Raw genomic sequence first — 24195 nt, 5'->3', positions numbered from 1 at the left:
GGAAGGATTTTCCTAAAGAGCCTATCTTGATGGGGCTTATCCCAACCAAAAATGGGGCCGATTCATGAGATCACTGAGCAAGCAGTCAAATTTCTTGATGCAGAACAGATATATTGACCAATCTAGTATGCCTTAGGAGAGACCCTACCATAACGTTGTAGTACAGTCTGTTATGAGCCCACATATCACCCAAAGGAATTGTTCCATTTTGTATGAATAATCACTTCTGGAAGATGATCAGCAGGTTTACTTGAACTTAGATATAGCACAGGAGAGATGCAGGTAGTTTGGAAAGTACATGCTGATCAAGTGATACCTGCCTATGCTTCCTTGCACCATGGATTTGGTAGCCCTTACTAGTGACCACTGCATTTATATTGGAAAAAAAAAATAGATTAAAAATTGGGATCTTATACTGTGGTTTTATTGTTTGAATATAGTTATATCCTTCAGAAATCTCCAGTCTGCAGTCTGATGCATTTTTCTGTTTCTTTCACTCCATTAGAATGTCTGAAGCTTTTATGTTTGTTTAATAAATGGCTAAAGCATCTTGGCCTGTACTTTGAAGATATTCCTGCCTTTTCAGAGTACTGATCAGATGATCCCATTCATCCTATTTTTAATGCTCATTTTATAAATCTCTAGAGCTGAGATTGGGTGTTATTCGAAACTTGAACTACCCTGTATATCATTCATCTGATGTCAGTGTAAAAATCAATAGCCATTTTGGAAAAGTGCCCTTTTTGTCTGTGACCACCTTGGTGGAACTGCAAACATTCATTCATATTCCTGCTGCATTTCCAATACCACCTTCTTATTTCTAGCAATACCAACTTAATTTCAAGAATCTGAGGTGTGTTAAAAAAAAAAACCCACACCATAACTAAATGAACCAATATACTGGTTAATAAAATTGGTCTACAACCATCAGGCAATTTGAATACGGGCTCCCAAAGGTTCTACAATGTTTTATTGCTATGGGTAAAAACTATTCAAGGGCAAAATTGAATATTAAAACCTGCTTAACAAACATGTCTTTAGTATTTAATAGATATGTAGCAGCTGGCAGAAAAACAGAACATGCTTCTATTAAATAGCAGTGGATATGTATGTATAAGTGGGTGCCTATAGTTATTTCTGTCTTATAGCAAATTTCTATTTTAAAAGATATGTAGAACTCTTACATAGGTATCTCTTGATATAGAAATAGAAAACACAGTTTTGAAAAAAAGAGGGACACTTGGGAAGACATTTTCAGTTTTGGGGTAATGTTTTTGAGCTCCAGAAAATCACTACCTTTTCCTTACTTTTTAAATGCAAAAATACTGTGTCCTTTCCATAGTCCTAAACAGTCTTTAGCAATTACCCTCCCAGTGGCTTTGGCCAGTCTATCTGAATACCCTACCCCAGGTTTCCCCCATCTGTATAACAGGGATAGTAATATTTACCTACCTATCTCATGGGAGTGTTATGGGGATTAATTATTTAATGCTTGAGAAGCACTTTAAAGATTGAAATTCCTAGTTGACTACTCGACTATTGTTAAAGCAGAACCTCACTAATCCACACTCATTATAATCCACACCAAAATTGGCAGTGTCCCCCCACATCTGAGCAAAGATTTAATAATAAGGCTGTTGAGCAAGTTCTCTTATTACTGAGGCTTAATTATTATAATATAATATTCTGGAGTAGATTTACTAATATGGTGTAAAGTGTAGATAATTACAGCTAAACTCCAGAGAATAAAACAGATGAACAAATATTATCCCTGGTTTTGCTCACATAAAGTGGCAAGCAGACTTACCAGCCAATGAGGGGAAAGTCCCACCCACAAATCTTTTTCCAACATTTCTTTTCATGACTTCCTGTATTTCCATCCAGCTGACAATACTAGAAGATAATACAGGACCTGAAAGAACACAACCATCCCTCTGTCTCCACAGCATCAGTTTTTTCTTTTCTTCCTGTAATCCAGATAAATAGGGAAAGCAGGAATTCGGTAACACTTCCTGTGTCTTTGCAGCTTGCCATAGGATTAAGTCCAGTCTTCTGTTGCAGCATAATATCCCAGAAAATTCCTCTCCTGCTGCTCATTTCACAGTCCCTCGCATTTGCCTCAAGCCCCCAATTTATAATAAGACTTCATCACTGCAACTTGTTCTTAAACATAGTTAGCTTCCCTACATATCTGCAGTGGTATCCTTGCCACAGAAAGCTATGAATCGAAGGGAGCAATATGAAGGCACAATACAGGAATATTTCTGTACCATCCAATCAAGATGTATCAGAAAAGCCTTGCCAGTAGCCTGATGCTGTGATGCCCAAGACTAAATTAAACTAACAGGGCCTCTCATGACTTCTTGTCATTGGCATCAAAAATATGATGAATATAAATGATCACACAGAGAGTGTCACAAGAAAGCTGTTATTCCAACCATTAGTGAGGTGAAGGCAAGCTATGCCCATGGAGATTTGCAATTGGTCTTGCCTCTGCCCTTCTTGCTCCACCATCCCAGAGTGCAACTCCTGGATGATGCCTTGTGGCCCATCTGCAGGGAAAAGTTAGCAGAGGTCGTGGCCTCTATCAGATTTCTCATTGCTTGTTACTCCTAGCTTGGGAAAAAGCCCTTAGGAAATGAAATGCATATGTTTTTTACTTTGACAGTATGAGATAACTGTGATTCTCCAACCGATGCTTAACAAACATGACCATAGAGCACGTTGTATTTTGTTGAGCAACAGCAACACATATGCAACCCAGAATTTTGAACATCTGGGTTTTCTAACACCATGTAGTTTGTGTTTACTCATTAGGAGCTGAATATTGCAATGTGACATTCATTTATTTGTGCACTTCCATCTCATTATTTGGTTCTCAGATAAAATTGTTTCAGTGTCCCAGAGATATCAGATACCACAACAGCCCCGACAGCAAGTGTGGTCCCAGGGTCAGCTCTGCACCTTCACTGCCTAGAGGCCCTAAACTACTTCTACAGCTTCTACCCTAAGCAGAACACGACTACTGGTTCATGAGCTTTGTGCCCTGAGTTCAAACTAGGTTGTGTGTTTTGCTTAAGTTCCTGCTGAGCTTGTAAGTGAGAACCTCAGTGCCTGCCAGAAACAACTGTCTAGGGACATTTCATATACAGTCAAAAGGCTCTGACTTCCTCACTTATTAAGTAAATTTTATATATTATCTACATACTTTTAGTAGTGACAGCTATTTATTGACCTGACAGAATGTGTTGTCTACTGTTAACACTCATTTTAGCTGTGATAATTAATAATTTTAATATTTAAGTTTAATTATATGTGTAATATCCAACTCTTCAATTATTCAGTCTCTGCAGAATGTTTTTCATTAATACCACACATCCTATTAACATATTTATGAACACCTTTTATGACTTAATGTGGCTTAATTCTATTAATAAAAACTAATTTTAAAGTCATTATCTTTTTTAATTATACACTAACTTCCCATGTAGATTTTCCAGCTCCAGCATGGCTCTGGAAGAGAACCACTGAGGTTTCTGCAATTCTACTCTACTGGCTGATGACACAGAAAAAAATAAAACCTTCTTTACTGAAGGGATGAGTTTCTTTTACCTGAATAGCTGTGATCTGATAAATATGTGAGATGATAAATATATGAGCGGTCACAAGGACCTAGTGAATGATAATGTGTGGTTAGGGCAGCATCACTCCAGACTAGCACTTAAGTTGTCCACAGACTTAACATTGCCTCTGCAGTGAGGAGCTTGCAGCAGGAGATAAAAGCACTGTACAGGCTGCAGCTCTTCCTTTCAGCTTCTTCAGTATTACTGAGTAATCCTGCAACATTTATGCAGCTAGATTAACTTGATTCAAGGAAAAATAAAATCTGCCAAATTCACTCAGATAACTGAGTGTGATGATTTAAATATTTAAAGGATAGGATTGTTTACTACATCCATATCTATTGAATAAACTAAACTGGGTCTTGGAATGAGAATGTGTACTCATAATCATCTGGCCTTAAGATTCACAGCCAGGAGACTATTACAGTAAATTAGTAAACTGATTCACTAAATTAATTTACCTGTTTCTGAAACACAACCTGTTTGTAAGTGTGGCTCTTTATTTTTTCCCCTCTCCCGTTCTGTGCTTTGGCTAACTTTTCTCTGCATAGAAAAAATACCCTTTTCCATTCTTGCTATTGCAAGGGCAGTGTTAAATCTCAACCCTGTTTTAAGGTGTAACTGATGTTGTTGGAGAGATCCAAATGATGTAGAGATTGGGTGCTATTACAAAATCACAGGAAATTGCTGATGGATGTGATTTATTTTTAAGCGGTGAACAATGGCAGAATAACACAAAAAAGCTGGTATTCCAACCATTAATGAGGTGAAGGCAAGCTTTGTCCATAGAGAGATTTGCAATTGGTGCTGCCTCTGCCCTTCTCACTCCACCATCCCAGAGTGCAACTCCTGGATGATGCTTTGTGGCCCAGCTGCAGGGAAAGGGCTAAAGCAGCACCCCAAGTCCCGGAGACATCCAGTCCACTGCTCTCCAGGGCAGAAACTTTGAGTGTTTCTGAATTCATTAACCATCTCCTGTATTAGGCTGTATTAGGCTGAAATGTCTCAGGTTACTTACTTGCAGTGGCCTGTGTTTGCTAAAAGGGGCCTGATGTGGGATCATGGGCATAGATCTCTGTGTTCATCCACTCAGCTTTGATCCACAGCCTCCAAAAGGGCTTCCCATAAGGAGCTCCCCAACACTGATTGTGTACATGTTCAACAGAAGAGCCCACGTCTATTTCCAGAGGTCTTTTGAGACACCTCTCTATGACTCTGTGAGGCAATTAAATTATTATCTCAAATGGTAGGGACAGTAAAATACTGATGAAGCAGGGCCATAATTAAAGAACTAACTCAGGGAAAGGAATTTACTGAGAATGTCCTGGGTATCAATGTCCTTTGATCCAATGTAGGATCAAAGCCAGTGCAGAATAAGAATACAAACTCTCCAAGTCAGGTGAATCACTTCCCATGTTTCTTTGTTAACCATATTTAAAGAATATGTTACATAAAAAAAATTGAAAAGTGCTTTCATGCATAGTACTTGCTACAGATTAAAGCAAACACAAATCAATGTGTGTGGTTTTCTTGTTTCAAGAAAACATTCCACATTTTTCTAAAGGATTTTTAAATTTTTTTCCTTACAGAATACAGTTTTGCTTTCTCTGCCCCAAGTTTCAATTTTCCCTTTCTCTCTTTTCCCTTAGCTCGAAAACCAAGCAACATCTCTTGAACTTCTCTAGATTTGGTCTTTCAAGCATAGCTAACAATCTGCTCTTTCTGAATTGTTGTAGTAATTCTCAAATTAGATCTCTGAACATGAAAGCATTTGTCTAAAAAAGTCTATACCAAGTACAGAAAAGGTAATAAAAGTGAATTTTACCTAAGCTGAGATCATTCAAAGCCTCATCAGATGTCCCTTTTGAGGACTCTGTGTAAGGACCATATCTGCTGTAAAAATATTTAGGGCATCTTCCATTTAATAATTAGGTAAAGTATACAATGGAAAATGGATATAATGAACCCAAAGGAACTAAATTGTTGCTCATCAGTAATGATCAGTAACATGAAAAGAAGTAGGGCATCAGAGTATCAATGGCACTGGGAACTGAGCCAAGCAGGATGTAGAGTTGTGCTTCCCAATGTTGGAATAGGTCAGTGACTGAATTTTCTGGATGTAAAATTAAACATCATTTACAGTGACATCTCTTCAGTGCTTGCGAACGTCTGTAGAAGCCATGTCACCAATAGTAGTTGTGGTGCCCATCTCTTCCAGTATTTGACCAGTGACAAAAATAAAAATGCATAATGACTTTGGTGACAGAAAGACTAGGTCTGGCATTGTTTCATACTCCAAATGTCAGTCTTTCTTAATGAATCATTCTACTTTTGTGAAAATGCTGAGCACAAAATTTAAAAGTAAAAGATGTTGGGACTGAGATGCATGTTTGTTTTCCTGTAATCTTTCATGGCTTTGTTAACTAAATCTGGTTACCCTGACCAACCATCCTCAAACCTTGCAAAGACAAATGTGTCAAGCCAAAAAAACCCAAATTACTAGAAAGCAGAAAGATTCTACTCTTGAGCAAAGTTACATTTAAAGTTACATTTTATAAAATTCTCTAAACATCCAGAGTCTCCATGAGTCACCAGTCTACTAAGTACAAACAGGCAAGCAGTATAATGAATGGGGTTACATTGAGATAGCAATGAATTAAATTAGATTTTCATTGCATCAGAAACAAAACTTCAAAATCCTAAACTGATCACTTAACTGCATGTGAGGGAAAGCAGAAGTAGTTCATATACGAAAAAAACTGAATATAACCTGGATTTATTTTTGTAAATGTATTTGGAATGTGTGTCATTTCTGTACATAGAATTATCACTTTGTACCCATAGCACACTACCATCATAGCTTAGAAAACCATAGGAGCAGTGCTAATGATGGAAAGGCTATCCCACTTGGATGTGTCCACACTGATTGACCAAACAAAGGACCATATCACAGCAGAAGGTGCCTAAATCCATTGATGTTTGCTTCCGGAGCTATTGGCGTTCAGGGATCTGAATGGGGATGAGTTCAGTGAAAGGGGAGACAAGTAAAGTGTAATTTTAAGCTAAGCAAAGTGCAATTTGTGAGAAAACATTTGCATAGCATATTGAATAATTAACAAGAAGTGCAAGTTTATAGCCAGAAGTACAGGCAGCCTGTAAGGTGGGGGCAGAGCCCATTGCCAACTCACTTTCTGGGAGAGGCTGGGGCAAAGGGTGGCATATAGTGTCACGTTTCCATAAAGCTGATAGCTGGACAGAAAGTACCAAGGGTTCTTCTAGCCATCAAAACCTTAGAGAATCATTTATTTCATGAGACAAAGGGTGCTGTATGTCTAGATTGTGGAAGTTCCAGGATAAAAGATTAAAGATTCTTTACCTATTCTGAAATATCCCTCCTCAGAGAGTGTTAAAGAAAAGCTGCAGGAGACCAATGCAATCAGGAATATCAAAGACATGTCAAGCTATAATGAGAAAGAGCCAAATGCATTCCTGATGTAACACTGCCAACATTAGTGGATACTCACCAGGGGACAATTTGTCCCATTTTTGTTATTAGCGGCATCTGTAAGAACTGTTTGCTACCTCCTGGCAATCCATAATTTCAGACAAAAAATGGGGCGGGGTGGGGGGGAATAAAGCATCATATTTTTTATTTAATCAAAATCTCTTTGATTCCCTAGGAAAATAATTCTGGGAAGATATGAGAACAGCTGCTTAGACATTGCAGAAAACATTTCATTCAGACTAATGAAAGCATTCAAAGCTTTAATATATTGTACATTATTCACATAATTTGAAAATTAAAAAGGCAGAGATTTTGTACATAAATAATAAAATGTGATATAATTTTTACTCTTAACATTACTATGAACTATTCAATAAATTAATATTAATAGTTTATTGATAATTATATCAAATGAAAAATCACACGTCCTTGATAAACTACCAAGCAATTATTTAAAATATTTTGATGTTAGGGGAGAACCTATCCACAAATCAGGGCTCCAACCTCTTTTGACCTGAGATCCTGACAGAGTAGATAAGCACAGCAAGACTAGACTTGACAGAATCTTAGAAAGGCAATCTGTAAGGAAAATATAAGTAATGCAGGAAGTTAAATAAACTTATCAGGAGGCTGAGCTCTTTTCTCTGTCTTAGTACCTAGGCAATGCTCAGAAATTAAGATGGGCGGAGCTCTCTTCTCCGTTAGCAGTAAAGCCAGGTTTCTTTTGTTAGTCATTCAGACATAAGACATCAGCAAGCACTGAATCCAGGTAGAAGAGTGAGCTTTGGTTAAAAGAGTATCAAATAGACACATGAGAGTGGTGCCCTCATTTCCATTCCATTGAACATGTGTAAGCTGACATAGCAAAACAAATAATTTGTGTATGTGGCAGTTCTACCTCAAACAAAAAAACCTTTTGATGGAAAACTGCTGCTCCTGGTGTTTTCCCCTCATCACTCTTCTTCCAAAATGGCTGTGTTCATCTCCTACTTGTCCTCCCACACACTCAAGATCTTGTGTCTGTGGCGTCTCTTACTCAGTTAGCAATTTACTCCTTGCCTGGGAGTTATGTAAACCAGGTCATAGGTGAGTCATTCTTACACATCCCATGGAGAAGTGCCACCAACCTGCATGACAGTAGCTTGTGGAACCTAAAAACCACCCAGAAAACACCTACTAAATTACACCAAATGAAATGCTATCACAGTGACAGATTATGGTGCTGCTCCCAGCTCATTTGTTTTGTCTAAATTAGTAGGTCAAGGGAGATTTTATCCCTTCAAGGAAGGGAGGAAGGCATCTATTAGCCTTCAGTGAGATGTATACCTTTGAAAAACAATTTCTCTCACAATAAGGATGTTATCCATGGTGACAAAGTCAGAAACAAATTTAAAACTACATTGTCCCTAACTCTCCCCAGCAGTTTCAACTGAATGTGATATCCTTCTCATATGCTTGCAAGTTGTTTGGGCATTAGTAGTTCATGCTCTATTAAACAGTTTCTCCCAGAGGTAAAAGGATAAAAAAATAAAATTGGTGCTCTGTCTCTATTTTAGAATGTTTACAAAATGCTTTGAGATATGTTGGAATAAGAGACAGTAAAAGTAGGTTATGTTCACAATTAACATAAAGGTTTTATAAAAAACTTTAGATCAACAGAAAAAATATTCTGAAATATTAATAACCTTTCCAAAATGCAGCTAGAACCTGAGTATAAGCATAAAGAGAAATTATTAGTTCAGCTGCTCTGCAGGATAACATTTTGCATTTTTCTCCTGTTTGTATTAGTTATGGAAAAGCAATCATTTTAGAGCTGGTTGAACAAGTCCAAATGAACCCTTATGGTTTGAACACAGCTCTTTAAAAGGTTTTTCTTTTGAGCAACAAATTACTTATATTACTGCATTTTGCGCTACTCTGGTAATTTTTATATTTTCCCATAATGTTCAAACATTAGAGGGAAGTCACTTACAATACCCTCACATCAGTATTCTCCTCACTAGCGAGTGACATATTGCAACAATAGCTTATTGACATTAACTTCTACTAAGGCTGAGGATGACTTTCTACATAATGTCGTTTCATTTGAAAGAAAAAGCAGGTTAGGTTGGGTTTGGCTCTGTCAGATTGATGGTACTTAAACCTTAAAGAACGTCATTTGGTTCTTACTTGCAAGTGTTGTATTGCCACAGAATATAAATGATAGTTTTATTTCAATTTTTTTTCCCCGACCACTGGAAATACAGACTATTTTAAACATACTGCAGCCAGTGACCCACCTGGGATTCTCCTACAGCCAAAATTCCCTTAAAGCTGTGGCTACCAGTTTTCTTGTTTAGTTGGCCAAGTTGTCCTTTTTTTAGGGTTTTCTGGGGGAGAGATAAGATCCAGTAATGCAGTAATGCATATAATATGGCATATTCTGGTTTATAGACGCCTATATTTCACTTTATATATTTCACGCCTATATATCACTATACATAAGAGATACACTGCTTCACTTTTGTTGAAGTACACTGTAACCTGCTACGATTTGTCACTGCAATATTTGGTTGTTTTTCTGCCCCCTTTAAAAAAAGAAAATAGTCTAGGAGGACAGCCCATTAATAAATCAGTTCTCTCATCTCTAGGGAATAAAACAGCAGGCCACTCACCCCCAGGTCTCTTCCCCTGAGCGTCCCAGAAATAACTGGTACCATATTGTCATTCATGCCTCAGAGGAGCCACAAGAGGTGTTTTTTCCACCATTCTTCTCAATAGTGGCCCTCTGGCTTGTCCTCCCTGAGGAGGAACAGCTGATTTGAGCATAGTGGCACATTTTCCACAGAGGCAATCTTGTTACCTGAAAGCATCTTGCTGCTGCAGGCCATTTGGTGTTTTTACTGGTGTACAGCTGATACTCCCCAAAGTAACAAGCTATTTCTGTAATCAGAAGCTCTCAAAACCTAGGACAAGACTGGATAATGGCCCACTACTCTTCACTGCCATTCAGTGAAAAACAACATCTCATGGACAACTGGGAAATAAGACTGTAATTAAGAAATATATTGGTCAGGCCAACCCTCAGCACCACCTCTACCCTCTGGACAAGTGTCAACGCCATGAAAAGTACAAACTTAATTTTCTAAAGCTCGGGGTGGCTTCTTCAGAGCTGGCTCAGGTACCTTGCTAGTGAACGCAGGCGGCTTTATGCTGAGACCCAGGATAGTTTTAGTGACTTGAGCCCCATGCACAGTCCCTGATTCAAGTGTTAAACAGAATGGGATCCCCTGGATTTCTGATCGAAAAAGAGCCAGAGTAGGGGCTGCGCCTCCCCCGTTGGGCACAGGCTGTGGTCTTGTACCAGGGTAGTGGTGCTGAAGAGCAGAAGTAAAGAACAAGCCCATCAAAGTCGATGTTTTCTGTAGGCAAACTCTTAGGAGCTGATCACTCTACATCCATGAGCCTTCCTTTTATCTTTTTCTTGCTCAAGTGCCAAGCAGGGAGCAGATGGTACATTACTCAGCCTTAACTGGAGGGTAAGAAAGTGTGATTTCTTTTTTTTTTTAAATTCAGTTGAGACCCTCAGCCCATTTAGATTCCCAGCTCAAGGTTTATTTGTCTTACACAGAACGTGTACTTTCTATCCCTCTCAAATGCTAATCCTCTCCACACATATGCTCATTATGCAAAAGCATATGACAGATACCATCTGGGAAAATAAATAGCTCCTCAGCTAACAGTGCTGCTCCTTCCCTTTACGTCACCCCCCTCACTATTGTCTCTCCTATTTTTATCTGCAAGACAGCAATTACTCAATCCAACTATTAACTTAAAAGTGCCATATTAGTCAAGCAAGCCACAGATCCCAGGCTGGGCAGTAAAACCCATTCTATTTTTCAAGATGGGCATCCTCATGAAAATTTGAAAGCAGCTGTAGCACTAAGAAAAATACACATTACCTTTCAAAGGGCAGTTGATATCACTGAGAGATACTAGTCCTGACCTGCAGAAGTCCATGCTTGTTTTTTTAGCTGTGTGGTTACATTTTGTCCCACATGAAATATGCAGCTCTTGCCAGAAGTTCCACCTCGTTTCCATGGATTCCTGTGACAGTCCTTTGTCTCTGACAGATTATTGCTCATACTGTTCAAAGACAGGCAATGGTGCTAAACAGAGAATGACATAAGCCAAGTTCAGTGATTTCTCTAACCTCTATGTAGATGGGTAAGAATAGGAGTCATGCTGTCATTAATCATGATGAATTCATTGTCTGCCAGAATGTTAATCAAAAGAAATTAGGATGTATATGCATTAGAAAGGCATCTCAGAATATTCTGATTTTTACCAGTGGATTAGGAAAATCATTGCAATTCAGCAAAGGAGATGTCTATTTATTGAAATTAAACAGGATCTGCACGATCCAACCATATTGTGTTGAGGCTAAGTAACCAGGGGAAATTCAAAATGCACAACCAGGAGACTCAGCGGCTGACACTGTGATATAAAGGCAGAGCTTTGTAAGTACCCTATAAGAATTGTGGGGCCATAAACACTGCAATATTATATCTGTTTAGAAAAAATATGAGACAGAATTCAATGATGACCTTATCTGAGCTACAAATTCTTGTCAACTATTATATGCTTGTAGGGACATGTTTAATAGATGGCAGATAGTCTTTCTCATTTGTCCTCAGAGACAGTGCTGATATTGCCCAGCTAAGAAATCCATTATAGAGCTACAAAAGAGGCAATTTGGTTTCATGAGCACGTGCCTTTATTATTTTAAGAATAATTTAACATAGGCAGAGGAAAGCAGAACATGTGTGGAAAAAAAAAGACCAGGGTTTTCAGCATTTGCAGTTACAAGCTTCTTACTTCTCCTGAACTTTTTTTTTGGTGGAGACATTATATTTGTTTTCCTCCCTATTGACTCCACTGAGAGTTTCACCTCACCTGAAACAGAGGGGTTTAAGTCTGGTATATGGTTTGGTTATCAGTGTTGCTCAGAATACATGTGCATGTGCAATACACACCCTGTGCTGCTGAATACACCCTCAACTCTCTTCTCTTTGTTGTTACAACAGACGAACCAAACTCCTGGAGTGCTCCCTCTGCCACCTCCCCAGGTCTGCCGGAAGTAGCTCTTTCCCTCGAAGACATAATCTCACCATTATCTTCATCACACATAGCCCCACCCTCTGACCCTTCTCACCAGATAAGCCTAGAGCCAACATGGGATATCAAGAGGGAACATGATGTGAGGAAACCAAAGGAGCTTTCGGTGAACGGTCACAAAAAGAAAAGGTTAGGAGAACAAAGAGAAAGGTCAGCAAGTCCTAAAAAGGTAGACAGGTCAAAGCATGAAGAGGCTTCTTGGAAAGGATATTCAGAAAGCAAAACTAAGACCACTGATGGTGGCAGGCCCACCTCAGAAAGCAAAGCGGTGGGACACAGCATTATGATCGAGGCTGGTGCAAGAGAGCACATGTGTGCTGGAACCAGCAGTGATGAACAGTTTGGGAGGCTGAGGAAGCCAGAAAGCAAGAGAGGAGGATCTCTTAGCAAAAAAGAAGATCACAGATCCACAAACATCAGTGAGAAGAAGTCAGCTGCAGCACCTGACCATGTCAAGATCGATACAGGTGCTACCAAGACGTACAGTAGCAACCGCTGCAGCTCACCTGGAAGTGATATGGACCACAGCCAGAGGGAGCCTGATGGGAAACCCAGCGAGTTCCCCAGGAAGGGACATCTCCACTCCATTAGCACTCGCAGCACCAACACCACAGTTCGAAAGGCAACGGTCTCCCCAGGGCCATGGAAAATCCCTGGCTCAGATAAGCTACCTAGCGTCCTGAAGTCTGGTACTTCTGCCATGAGCAGATAAGCAAGGGACTGTTGCCCTCTAACTGTCTCAAACTGACGCAGAACATTCTTCTTAGTTTTTGTCTCACATTGGTTTGTTTTAATTTATTTTAACTATCACACATATACACAAAGCATTGAGGAATGAAAACATTAGTGTGTAATTCCATGACAATGTGCACAGTATCTAATAAGTTCAAAAGCATATAGTCAACACAGAGATTTAAAATCGACCCTAAAGTCCCAGTTCCATTTTAGGGACTTTGGCAGCTATGGAAGAAACCAAAACACTATGAAGGACAGTACATCAGAGAAGGATAGTGCAGTGTAGCTTTAGCATTTTTTTCCCACTGCATGAAGGACTTGGATTTCATTCAAACTTTATATCAAGAAACTGGAACAAGTTAGAGCAATCACAAACTGGAACATCGCCTTAAATAAAACTGCACGGAGCAAGCTGAAAGCGAGAGAGGATCTTTTCGTGGAGCTAAAATGTTGTAAATAAATTGTTCTCGACATATCTAGACAGGGGTTAAAGGGTTTCTTTGAAGCATCTTTCGGGACTGTACACCCATGACACGTCTCCACTGTTAACGCTTTGGGATAGTCCACGTGGTACCCCGTAGCATAGTTCACTGGGCGCTAAGGGAGGAGTGGGGAATCCAGTGGATTAGTTTCTGTGATACCATTTCTACTGCCATTTTTGTGAACAAACCATGTTTCTGTACATTGGAAAGGAGTTAGGGTGGAGTTGTGTTTGAAAATTATTCTCAAAAGCGATTTATTACAGGTTCCCCAAGTACTGTGAGGTAGCACACAAATCAATTGGTCAGGCTCAAACCCCAGATGTCTGCAAGGCCCTTGTAATGAAAGGAGGAGTGCTACAGAGAAAAAGCTGCCGTTTCCTTAAGGAAAGGCCTTTCCTTCCTGCAGAAGATGATAGCATCACTTATCAACAGTGCTTTGTTTCATACCCATCCACATTTATTTAGGACACTGTCACCTTTCATCCCCTCAGTTTGGCAGAGCAGGTGCCTTTCAGGCACATGTAAACAATAATTAGACTGGTTTCTGAAATACAGTTGTTGGTGTCCTCATTCAGTAAATTCAATATATTTCCATTTTTAAAATTGTTTCCATTTTATCATTTTTTCCTTTTCTCAATTTTTTTTTTCTTTTTGTCTTTTTGTTTTTATCTTTCTTGCTTGTCTGTTTTGAATTTCAAGCCTTAAGTGCCAGGTAAACATTCCAGTCTGCCTTCACAGGAAATAACTCCGAGTTCAGTCAATCAGTCATTATCTTGTTTCAAAAAGATGCGTGTGTGTCTGTGTAAGTGTGCATATGCTTATTCGTCTGTCAAAATTAAAACAAAATCCTGGGCAATAATACATTGGTAATTTAAAAAAAAAAATCATAAAGCTAAGTACTGTCAAAAATTCGTATTTAAAAATTATTGTTCACTAGCAATCTTAGTTCCTCACATGCTCTGCTGAAAAACTAGATTGAGATTGGCTTTGTTCCAAGAAATTAGCACATTACTGTATGTCTCAAACATTGCACTGGACTGTGAAATTTATAGACATGTTTCTTCCTGTCCAATTATTTGAAAAGCCTCAAGTCAAGGATTTTGCAGCTTTCAAACTTTTTTTTTTAGAAAGAAAAATCCATTTATAATTTCTAAAAAAGCACAAGTCCATGTAGCTGTTTATAAAACTCTTATTTAATGGGAAAAAAAAAAATCTTTAAAAATAAATCTTTATCCCCTGAACTAGAATCCAATATAATTTGCCATTAATTTATTGAATCTGATTTTGGACAATGCTTCTGTAGTGTAGATGCACGTCCCAGTATCTTATTTTTATGTATAAAGAAAGCAAACAATGAAATCTGAAAAACAGTTGAGATTATGCTTGCATAAACTCTAATTTGCACAGTTCACAGCTACTCCTTGTGCAGTAATTGCTTTATGCGGCTGTAATCGATAACCTGTGAAGACAGCACATCATCTAAACCCCATTCCAAATAATATTTCTGTGTAGTGTTAGCTGTGAATTTACCCTGTACAGCTCTATCTCTATAAATATAATTCCATGTATTAATAGTCACAGAAAGGCTGTAAGTGAGCAACTATTTTTATGAAACGCACCACTATGGATAAATTAACTTTTACAGAAATCTTGTTTACTGTATGATATTCTAAACCACTGTCAAATAAAATATATATCCAAAAATCTTTCTTTTTTCAATTGTATATAGTCTGTGTTAATTTTGAGTAACAAGTGTTACCCTGAGAAACAATCATTTTCATGCATATAAGCAGAGTTAATTAGCTACTGCCTTACAAAAAAGGAAATGATCCATTTTGATTTCTTATTTCCAAAGAATGGTACAATTTATGAATATATATGTAGGTGACCAAACAAATTCCATAATGGCAAGTTAAGGCCTATGAGCTACACAGATACAGAGAAATGTATTCCTTGGTGGAGAAGCCTAAACTCTTATTCTCTTTCCAGTCCCAGGAGACATAGGGGTAGTAGACAGACTCCCAGCACTGAGAAACAACTTCTGAGCATACACTTTATATAAAAAAATAATCTGAGCATATACCATATTTACCACAGAAATCTGGCAGTTCTAACTAGCCCTAGGAAGGTTTTATTGACAAGCTGAATGAAAGGGGCATAATTGCATTTCCAGTTTACTTTGCAAAGATAATGTCTTAGAAAACACCATAAGGGTATAAAAATATTGGTAACCAGACAGTCTTCTGGGGCTGAATACACTCCTTGTTGAACAGAACAGAAAAATACTCCTTACCTTCAGTTAGGCAAAACAAATCATCAGTTTACAGACTGTAGACACTGTAAGATGTGGAAAACTAGCAATATTTTTCACATAAATGTGACATTTGAAAAAATAAATATTTCCTGTTTCCTTAAAGTATAATTTTCTTCAAAAAATAATTATTTGCCTTCATACAGCCTGAGTCAACTTCTGCAGAGCCTTGTTTTTCAGAAGACTGATGTTCCACATAGAAAATTTCAACCAGCTGAACTAATAACATCATTTTGCATTACAATAAACACATAGCAATTATGAAACATTTTTGATACTCTAAGAAACACTTACTGCTCTTTAAATAGCTGATATTTCCATGGCTGGAAATCCAAGTGTGTGCCTAATTCAGACCCAGAGGTATGGCAGGCAAATGTGCTGAAGCCGTATAGCCTCATCCAATCTAACTTTTTCTGTTAATAACATCTTTTCTCTTTTAAACATAGTAATACAGCATTTGCATTGCAGTGCCATTCCTGTGACCCCTTTTAATCTCTGTTTTTCATACCTATGCAATAATACAAGGAAATAGATGCTTGTTTTGATGCAGACTCTCTGCTCCAAACTCCAGTGCAGCAGTGTAAGTAAGCTTACCAACCTATGATCAGCAATGCACATTTGAGGACAAGTTTTGGTAAAACCCCATAGATGGATGCTGGTTCAGCCGTTTTCTTAATCAGTGGCAAATGTGGGCTCTGGGGCTTATTCCTTCTCCAGGTGTTTCTCTGCTTTAGGAAGTCCACACAAACTGCAGTGTCTGGAGGAGCAGATCTTCAAACAAGTTTAATAAAAAAGCCATAAAATTTAATAACTCCCACAAGGTCTCACCAAAGATGCCATCCTTTCTTCCAGAAAGCTGCTGGACTGACAGCATTCTTCATTTAGTTACAACAGAGAACAGGTTGCACTTGTTTCACTACACTGCGGTCTTCTAAACATGTCCATGGGCTACAACCTACTCCATGGCCTCAGTGATAAGACTGCCAACAATTTAGCCCCAGCTAAATAGCTGCCTGCTAGGAATTGATGCAGAAGTTCAAACATAGCCCCATTTCTTCCCCGATATTTTTCATCTGAATGTGCAGCCAATCAGCATTGCCAAAGAGCTGCTTATCTTCATCAAAGATGAGATTCCATCTGATTAGTGCCACCTCTGCTGAACACAAACATCTCATGCTTAGCCCCCTTCATATCCTATGTGCTCTCAGCACCACCAGATCTATTCTGAATCTCTTCCTCTACAGCTCCCCACTGCTCTTGTTTTTAATCCTATCTCTAAGGTAAGTGCTGCTGCCTTTCAGTAGATCAAATCTTCCATTCTTCATTTTCTCCTTCTGTCCCTCAGAACTTCGTCTTCCTCTTTTTTTCTCTTTCTTTTGGCACTCTGTCACCATCTGGCATCATTTGTCACTCTCAATGTCTCTCTGCCACGTCTCAGCAGCTCAATGTGACTCACCTCTCCTAAGAGATGTCACGACCAGTTACACACCAAGACATTAATACGCTCCTGGGTGTTATATAAACATACAGACACACCTAATACCTTGCACTGAAGCCCAAATCACCTGCCTTGTCCTCCAGAAACCGCCAGTGGTTACTCATTAGACATACTAACTCTACATGCAGCCAGTAACTACCTTTGCAAGTGCAAATAATGTTTTATCTTCATTGCTAAATGTCTGTCGTGATAATGATTCAAGCATTCAGGCTGGGTTTTGTGGATGCAACATGCCACGATCTCTACTGGAAGTCTCTAAATTTGTTTTACAAAGACAAGAACAGGCAAAGCAGCAGGCACATTTCTGTCTTAGCCTTTCGTACTCTTTTTGTACCTCACTGCTGCCACAGAAACCCAGAGCCAGAACTGCAGAGGCATAAGTAAAAAACACCTCAGCAAATGAGGATGTCACCCTCCAGGTTTCTCCTTGCTTGGAGGGAAGCTTTGCTGTGAAGGGAAACTGTTTTTTGGCATGCTGCCATGGAGCTCAAAGCTAGAGAAGGCTTTGGACTTGCTGAGGGATGACTGATCCCATTAGGGATTGACTTCACATCTGTAAGTCTCCAAAAGAATCCTTTCCTACTTTGTCCTCTTGAAGGCTAGAATATTTTCTGTAATTGCTGCTAAAAAGGCCAGGGAGGCATGGCACACTGCCTGCTCTCATGACTAATAGAGGACTTGGAGAGAATTGTCATGGCTGTGTCATGTCACCTCTATCATACTCAAGGACTCCCAAGGCTCTTTTACTATCTATCTGTGTAGAGGTCCAGAAAAGCAGACTCTCAGAACCAAACAGTACCTTTACCTTCACAGTTGTCATCCAAACAGTGAGCCACTTTAATTAGCCATCAGTCCCAAAGGGAAATCCAATGCACTATCTGGACAGAAACAGCTGTGCTCCAGCCAGGGCTCACACATCACCAGTGCCCCAAGCCCCTCACAGGTCCCCTGCTCAGCACTCAGGACTGTCCTCTCCCTTGGAGCAACAGCTTCTCCCCACCACCCAAGTAAGTACCCGTAGTCTCTGTGTTGCCACCACCCTCCTGGAGCCAGGGCACACATGCTCAGCCCAGTCTTGAGGGTTCTGCAATATTTTTCTTAGTATTTCTAACAACAGTTACATGATCACACATTTATCTCCATAGCTGGCACCTGAGCTTAGAGCAATTTTTTTTTCAAAATATCTTGTCAAGACACAATAGCATAAGCAATATCTCTGAATTACAGCCAATCTTACAATTATGTTCTGCCATTCCTGTCTTTAGTGCCTTTATGGCAGTAAGTCACTCTGCCCATTCAATTAATCAGTAAGAAGAGTTTTGCTTACAAGGTATAAATGTATCTCTTTTGAACAGCTGTAGGAACACAAGTGCACAGATACCCACTCATACTCACACACACAGGGGCCTGGAGCATCATCTCCCACTCAGGAACTGCCCAAATAACCATGTCTGAGATGGATGGCTGTCCCTCTCAGGAAAAAAAAAACACATATGGATGCAGACTAATCCAGAAAGCTATTGTTCCTCCACAGATCAACTGCTGTAAATGTAGAAGACATTTAAACTGAAAAAAAATAAGCAAGAAATTGTGTGGGGAAAAAGAAAAGGAGTGATGGGACTTTCTATGATGTGGTCACATGCTGACCTGCTCTTCTTCATGCTGACCTTTCAACTCCTTCAAGTGTGAAAAATTGAAAAGGGTGATCTATTAAACATGACAAATGTTGTAACAAAGCACTGTATGTCTTGGGGACAGCAAGAGAGTATCTTTGGTGATTACACTTCTGAAAAGAATTAATTTATTTAAGTAAAAGGCCTGGGCTGGTGCCAAGGAGAGGAGAGGAAACTGGCCTCCAAGGGCAACGCTGATGGGCTCCTCAGACACAGACTAATCCCTCCACTTCTCCAGAGGTTGCAGCCACATTGAGCAGCATCAGCAGTGGGCTTGGACTACCGTGATGGGCTGGCAGCGGCAATTACTTTCCCAGAATGTAGGAAGGTTGAGAATCCAATCCCTGGGATGCTTCTCTTTATCTTTGTGCCCTAGGACTGGTGCATAGCACCAAGGGACAGCTCTGTTGTCCACCCAAAGATGTTGTAGATGTGGAAGCAGTGGAAGGAGTAATTAAAATATGAAAGTCAACCCGGACCTATGGTGAGAGCCCCATTGCAGCTGTAAGCTGGAAGAAAGGTTCTGAGCAACTGCAGATCCCCAGCTACATCAAGAGTGAGATCAGGGCACTGGCATCCTTCTATCCTTTCTCTCTCAGTAAATTGAAGTCATTGCTGTCACTGAAGCCACCTGAATTATTTTCACTGCTTTTCTAACACTCTATAAGAAATGTGGATTTTACTTCCTGGACTGCCCTTTGCTCGAAACCAGTCAACAGGCACCTCAAGCAGTCCAAAACTCTCCTGCCACCACCAGGCAGCAGGACTGCCCATGGCTCTGAAGTTTCTTTTCATACATATGTATGGAATCAATGAATTTTGGTGTTAGTACTTTCCAAAAGTGATTAAAAACTATGCCGAGAGCTTTAACTAAAGTACTTTAATAATTGCAGTCCATAAACCAGAAAATTGTTCACCCTGCCACTAAACCAGCAACTATAAAGAGCTAGAGTTAAGTACCTACTTAATTCAGGAAGAAAATCAGACCTTTCTGTGCACAGTCCAGAAAGCTCACCATGTACTAAACACTTATTCCAATTAGCACTTCACTCACTCTAAAGTTTCTAAAAAATAAGCCCAGCAGGCAACATGGAGCACTGGAATGTGTTAGTACAGAATATTTCAGAGTACCTCTCAACCCTTGAACATCACAAACAATGCTAAATTGATTACTTTTTTATATCATCCCGGCAAAGATGAATGCCCCCTCCTGTCCCCTATATCCCTGGTACTGCCCAGCTTTTCAGGTTGGTTGCTGGTAGAAAGAAGCCCTGATGTCACCGTGCCATGGCGGCTTCTGCGGGTTACAAAGCTTTTTTGGGAGCACCTTCCCATCTGACTTGCACACCAGCACCACAGCATGACCCCTGCACCCAGGAGCCTGGAGAACCATCCCGTGGTTTCCAGCTGAGAAGAGGTAACAACTCTGGGCTGCACAAACTCTGGGCTGCATCCCTGGGCACGTGGCACTAAATCCTATGTTGTGACATGTCCCAACAACTAGCACCAGCAGCAAAAGCCTCCAAACTAGCCGGGTGCCAAGAGCAAAAGCTCTTTCCCTAACCACCACAGTGGATACTGAGACTCTTTGTACAGAGCGTACGGGTGTACAGCCCCCTTAACCAGACTATTTATTTCTTTGTCACATTAATTTATAGTAAGGCACACTTCCTGCAAGAGGGTAGCTCCAGCAATACTTCTGTCCTGACTTCACATCACAGTACAAGATCAGCTTCACATCAGCTTCAAAACTGAAAGAGCCTGGCCTCAGGCTCTGCTCATGGAGCATCTCTGGAGGATCAGTAACCTCATTCCCTGTGGGAAGGCTCCTCAAGCAGCCTCTGCCCAGTTCCCCACTCTTGTCTCTCATCTTGTTCTCTTTATATTAAACAGTTTTCATTCTGGCATAAAAATTGCAAGTGCAGCCCAAATTGATCCCCTCCATACCTTCAGTCCCCTGAGGTTAACAAGCAGGTCTCTACCTCACAGTTTTGTAGGTCCATTATGCTTTTTGATTAGCAGTTCCTTCCCAAACTCAGTGGCTTTGGAATAAATTCAGAAAGTTTGATAGCTAGCGTTTTTAAAACTGATTGTTAAAGTGTTTTGCAAATTGCATAAAAATTATTCATATTTCAGCTTGATTTATAAGCACCAGAATCCCTGGGCTTCATTAGCTGCAGCAAACACCCCAGCAGTGGGACTGGAGGTGATTCCACCAGAGCTCTCTATTTTTTTCAGCCTTTCCCACTCAGGCATCTGTGCTGTGCTCTGCAAGGCCCAGCAATCCTCGTTGCTCATGCAGCTGTTCAAGTCCAAAGGGAATAAATCATGGACCAGCCTAATGACACTCCACCCCCCCTCGATTTCCCCATTCATTTCAGACATTTCCCTCGCACCAGGAGGACACAGTAAACAACATGCACAGCAGTGTCCCACTCTGCCACCATCAGCCCAAGATCAGGCTGGCCTGGGGCGAACTACTCTGCAGAATCAGATGCTGATTTTCCCCATCCAGGTCTGGATTGCCTCCTGGTGACCCAGCCAACACAGAAAAGTGATTGGAGACCCCTGATACAGGACTGGCCATGTAAACATTGCAGGCTCAGGTGGAATAAATGAGTCAAAGTGGAGTAGTGTGAGCTGTCCCTATATAACAGTAGCAATTACTTTTACATCAAACTACCAAGCACAGAAACCTCAGGCAGCATAACCTGAGGGACAGTAAGGAACTATTATATGTTCTTTTATAAAAGATTCTATTGAAGTAATAGATTAAAAAGCAAAAAGGCTGTTGTAGCATGTGAAATACAAAGTATGAATTGACCCATTCATTTAATGGCATCCCTTATTCCCTTTTCTTGCAGTTGGAGCCAGCCTTTGTATATTGAAAAGCTGTCCATGGCCAGCTTTTATAGGATACAGGAGTGGTGGGAGCTGCCCTGTGGGAAATGGGGAGTAAAGTCAGACCAAGTGGGCAGCTGCTGCCGTTCCTCAGTGCTCTGGAACGCAGCACATGCCTGCACATGGACAGACACGTGTCCAAGCAGAGAGAGACGGGCAGCTCCATCACTGGTGCTGACTCTTCCTCGCAGCCTCACTGTTGGGAAAGGACAACTTGGACCTGTGATCCTCGTGGCCGCTCCAGCCCCCAGCAGGCTTGCTGCCGGGCTGGTGGGACCATGCCACTGGCATGTAGGGTATGTCAGCCATGCAGGCATGGCCCTGCTAAAGCTCTTCTGCTCTGTATACAAAGTTATTTATAGGCAGAGTTGTTTTATCTATAACCCAGGAAAAAATGCAAACATCATGTTTTCTAAGGTCTTTCAGTAGAAAAGTCATTCATCAGCATAATAAAAAACAAAATGCTTTAAAAGGGAAAAATTTGGCCTCTAAGTCATAAATAATATACATAATCATAGAAGTCTTATCATTAGCTAATATTGCACTATTTAAATTACTGTGTAAGTATGTGGCCTTAGGGAACTACCAGATATTTTATGATGTCTAATGGAATCAGGGCATGAAAACACAGAACAAAACTGGCACAGGAGAAACTACCAAGACATAAGAACTCAAGTCACAGCAACACAGTTACATAGACTGACCTACAGCTTAGGTAACCCAATCAACTCAATCCATAAAAAGTAAAGAAAACTAGAATTACATAAAGTTATAATAGTAGTATGAGAAAATCAATTCATTAAAAAAAAGTCAAATTTTGAGTCTTTGGCAGAGAGGAGATATTCTGCCTGGGCTGCTATCTTCCAGGTGTCTAGTCAGACTAGCACCACCTGGAGTCATCTTCTCAACAATAAGACTTTTCAGCCAAGAAGATCACTAATTTCTTCTCTGTGAGTTCATTATGTCTTTTTAAGTAATTTTCCGCTTTGAAACAAACTTTTCAACAAATGTTGTGTAGCATGTCACTGTCAGCAACTCAAAGGACACATAGCCTTATTCAATATTGGGAATCATAATCAATGGATTATGATTAGACTTATAGAAGCTCTGAAAGCACAAATGTCCCAAATGACAGCAAAGGAACTCCTCAAAAGATGCATTAAGGAACAGGGTGGCACCAGGATCCCAAAGTGACAAACACTAAGCACAAATTACCAATCACTAGTCCCAAGAACTGGGAAGAACCCATTTTAAGGCACAGCCGAAAACATAACGTGAATATCCTGCATAAGATGACAGTGCAAAAAAGGAAGCAAGGGACCACAAAAGGCCGTTGTGGACCCTTCAAGACCAGGGTCAAAGGACAAAGAGAGAAAATAATTGCTCCAGTATCACCTCCTTTGATGCTCTTAACATGAGCAGCATTGCTGTGTATCTGCAGAAGTTCCTCCATCATATCCGGCAGAGAAAGAGCTCTGTGCTTGAGGTTCCCATTTGCCACATTCTGCCACTGCAGCCCAAGCAGCTGCCTATATGAGGGTACCTTTTACTATGTAATTGGGTAAAGAAAATCAGGATTTTAAAAGCAATGTGTGTGTGTGTGTGTGTGTCCTCTCCATTTCAGCTTCCCTCCATGACTCGATGATGCTGCAATACTCAGAGGCACATCCAGTCATTATGGATTAAAGGCAAGTCCTCACCCCCTGCAAACATTTATACAATACAGAGAGAGAGCAAGAATACCTAGTAGCCCAATGGTTAGAAAGATGAATGTTAGTGTCCCAGGTTCAGTCCATGCTCCAGAGACTAGTGGGATACAAGTACAGAGCAGGATTCATCTTGTCCAAGTTTAGATATTTACATTCCTCTTACTCATTCCAGGCTTTTTGCAAAGGAGACCAGTGGGCACTTTTAGAAAGAGATTTTGCCCAACACCTTTAGGAATTAATTAATTGTTCTGCAGAAACATCTAAACCTTTCCACTGACTACTAAAATATTCCCAGATGCCTTCAATTTCAGACATGTCCTGAGCATATCTATAGGATCAGTCTGCAAGAAGGAGCTAAGCAGGTAAACCCCAAGAGTTCAGCTGGAGTTCTTTGTTCTGTTATCTGTGTGCAACATCTCCACTCAGGTGCCCAGGCTGGGACAGGGGCTCAGCCCCCCAGGCACACGGAAGGGAGCTGAGCTGCATCTCTGCCAATCTGGGACAACCTAGAGGATTGCCACCAGTACTAAAGAGGCAAGAAGGTGACCAGGCCCTTCTGAGAATCGAGACCTTCCTACCCAGGGACTTCTGCTGAGATTGA

The 24195-nt window shown here is 40.2% G+C and overlaps 1 protein-coding gene across 19 annotated transcripts in view; it reads left to right on the top strand.

Annotated features, from left to right (window-relative positions):
- The window catches only part of MAGI2 (membrane associated guanylate kinase, WW and PDZ domain containing 2), a 722252-nt gene extending 707031 nt beyond the window's left edge, over positions 1-15221 (top strand). For 16 of the 19 annotated variants that reach the window (XM_064656377.1, XM_064656395.1, XM_064656389.1 and 13 more), the window contains one exon: positions 12195-15221. In XM_064656377.1, coding sequence (XP_064512447.1) covers positions 12195-12997 — 803 coding nt within the window. In that variant the 3' untranslated portion in view covers positions 12998-15221. The remainder of the gene's footprint in view (positions 1-12194) is intronic. The other 3 variants (XM_064656390.1, XM_064656394.1, XM_064656393.1) reach the window with 2 other exon arrangements.
- Positions 15222-24195: the final 8974 nt, after the last annotated feature.

This window comes from Pseudopipra pipra, chromosome 5 (assembly GCF_036250125.1).
Source record: "Pseudopipra pipra isolate bDixPip1 chromosome 5, bDixPip1.hap1, whole genome shotgun sequence".
NCBI classification, from domain to species: Eukaryota; Metazoa; Chordata; class Aves; order Passeriformes; family Pipridae; genus Pseudopipra; species Pseudopipra pipra.
This window is presented reverse-complemented; position numbering and strand designations above follow the sequence as displayed.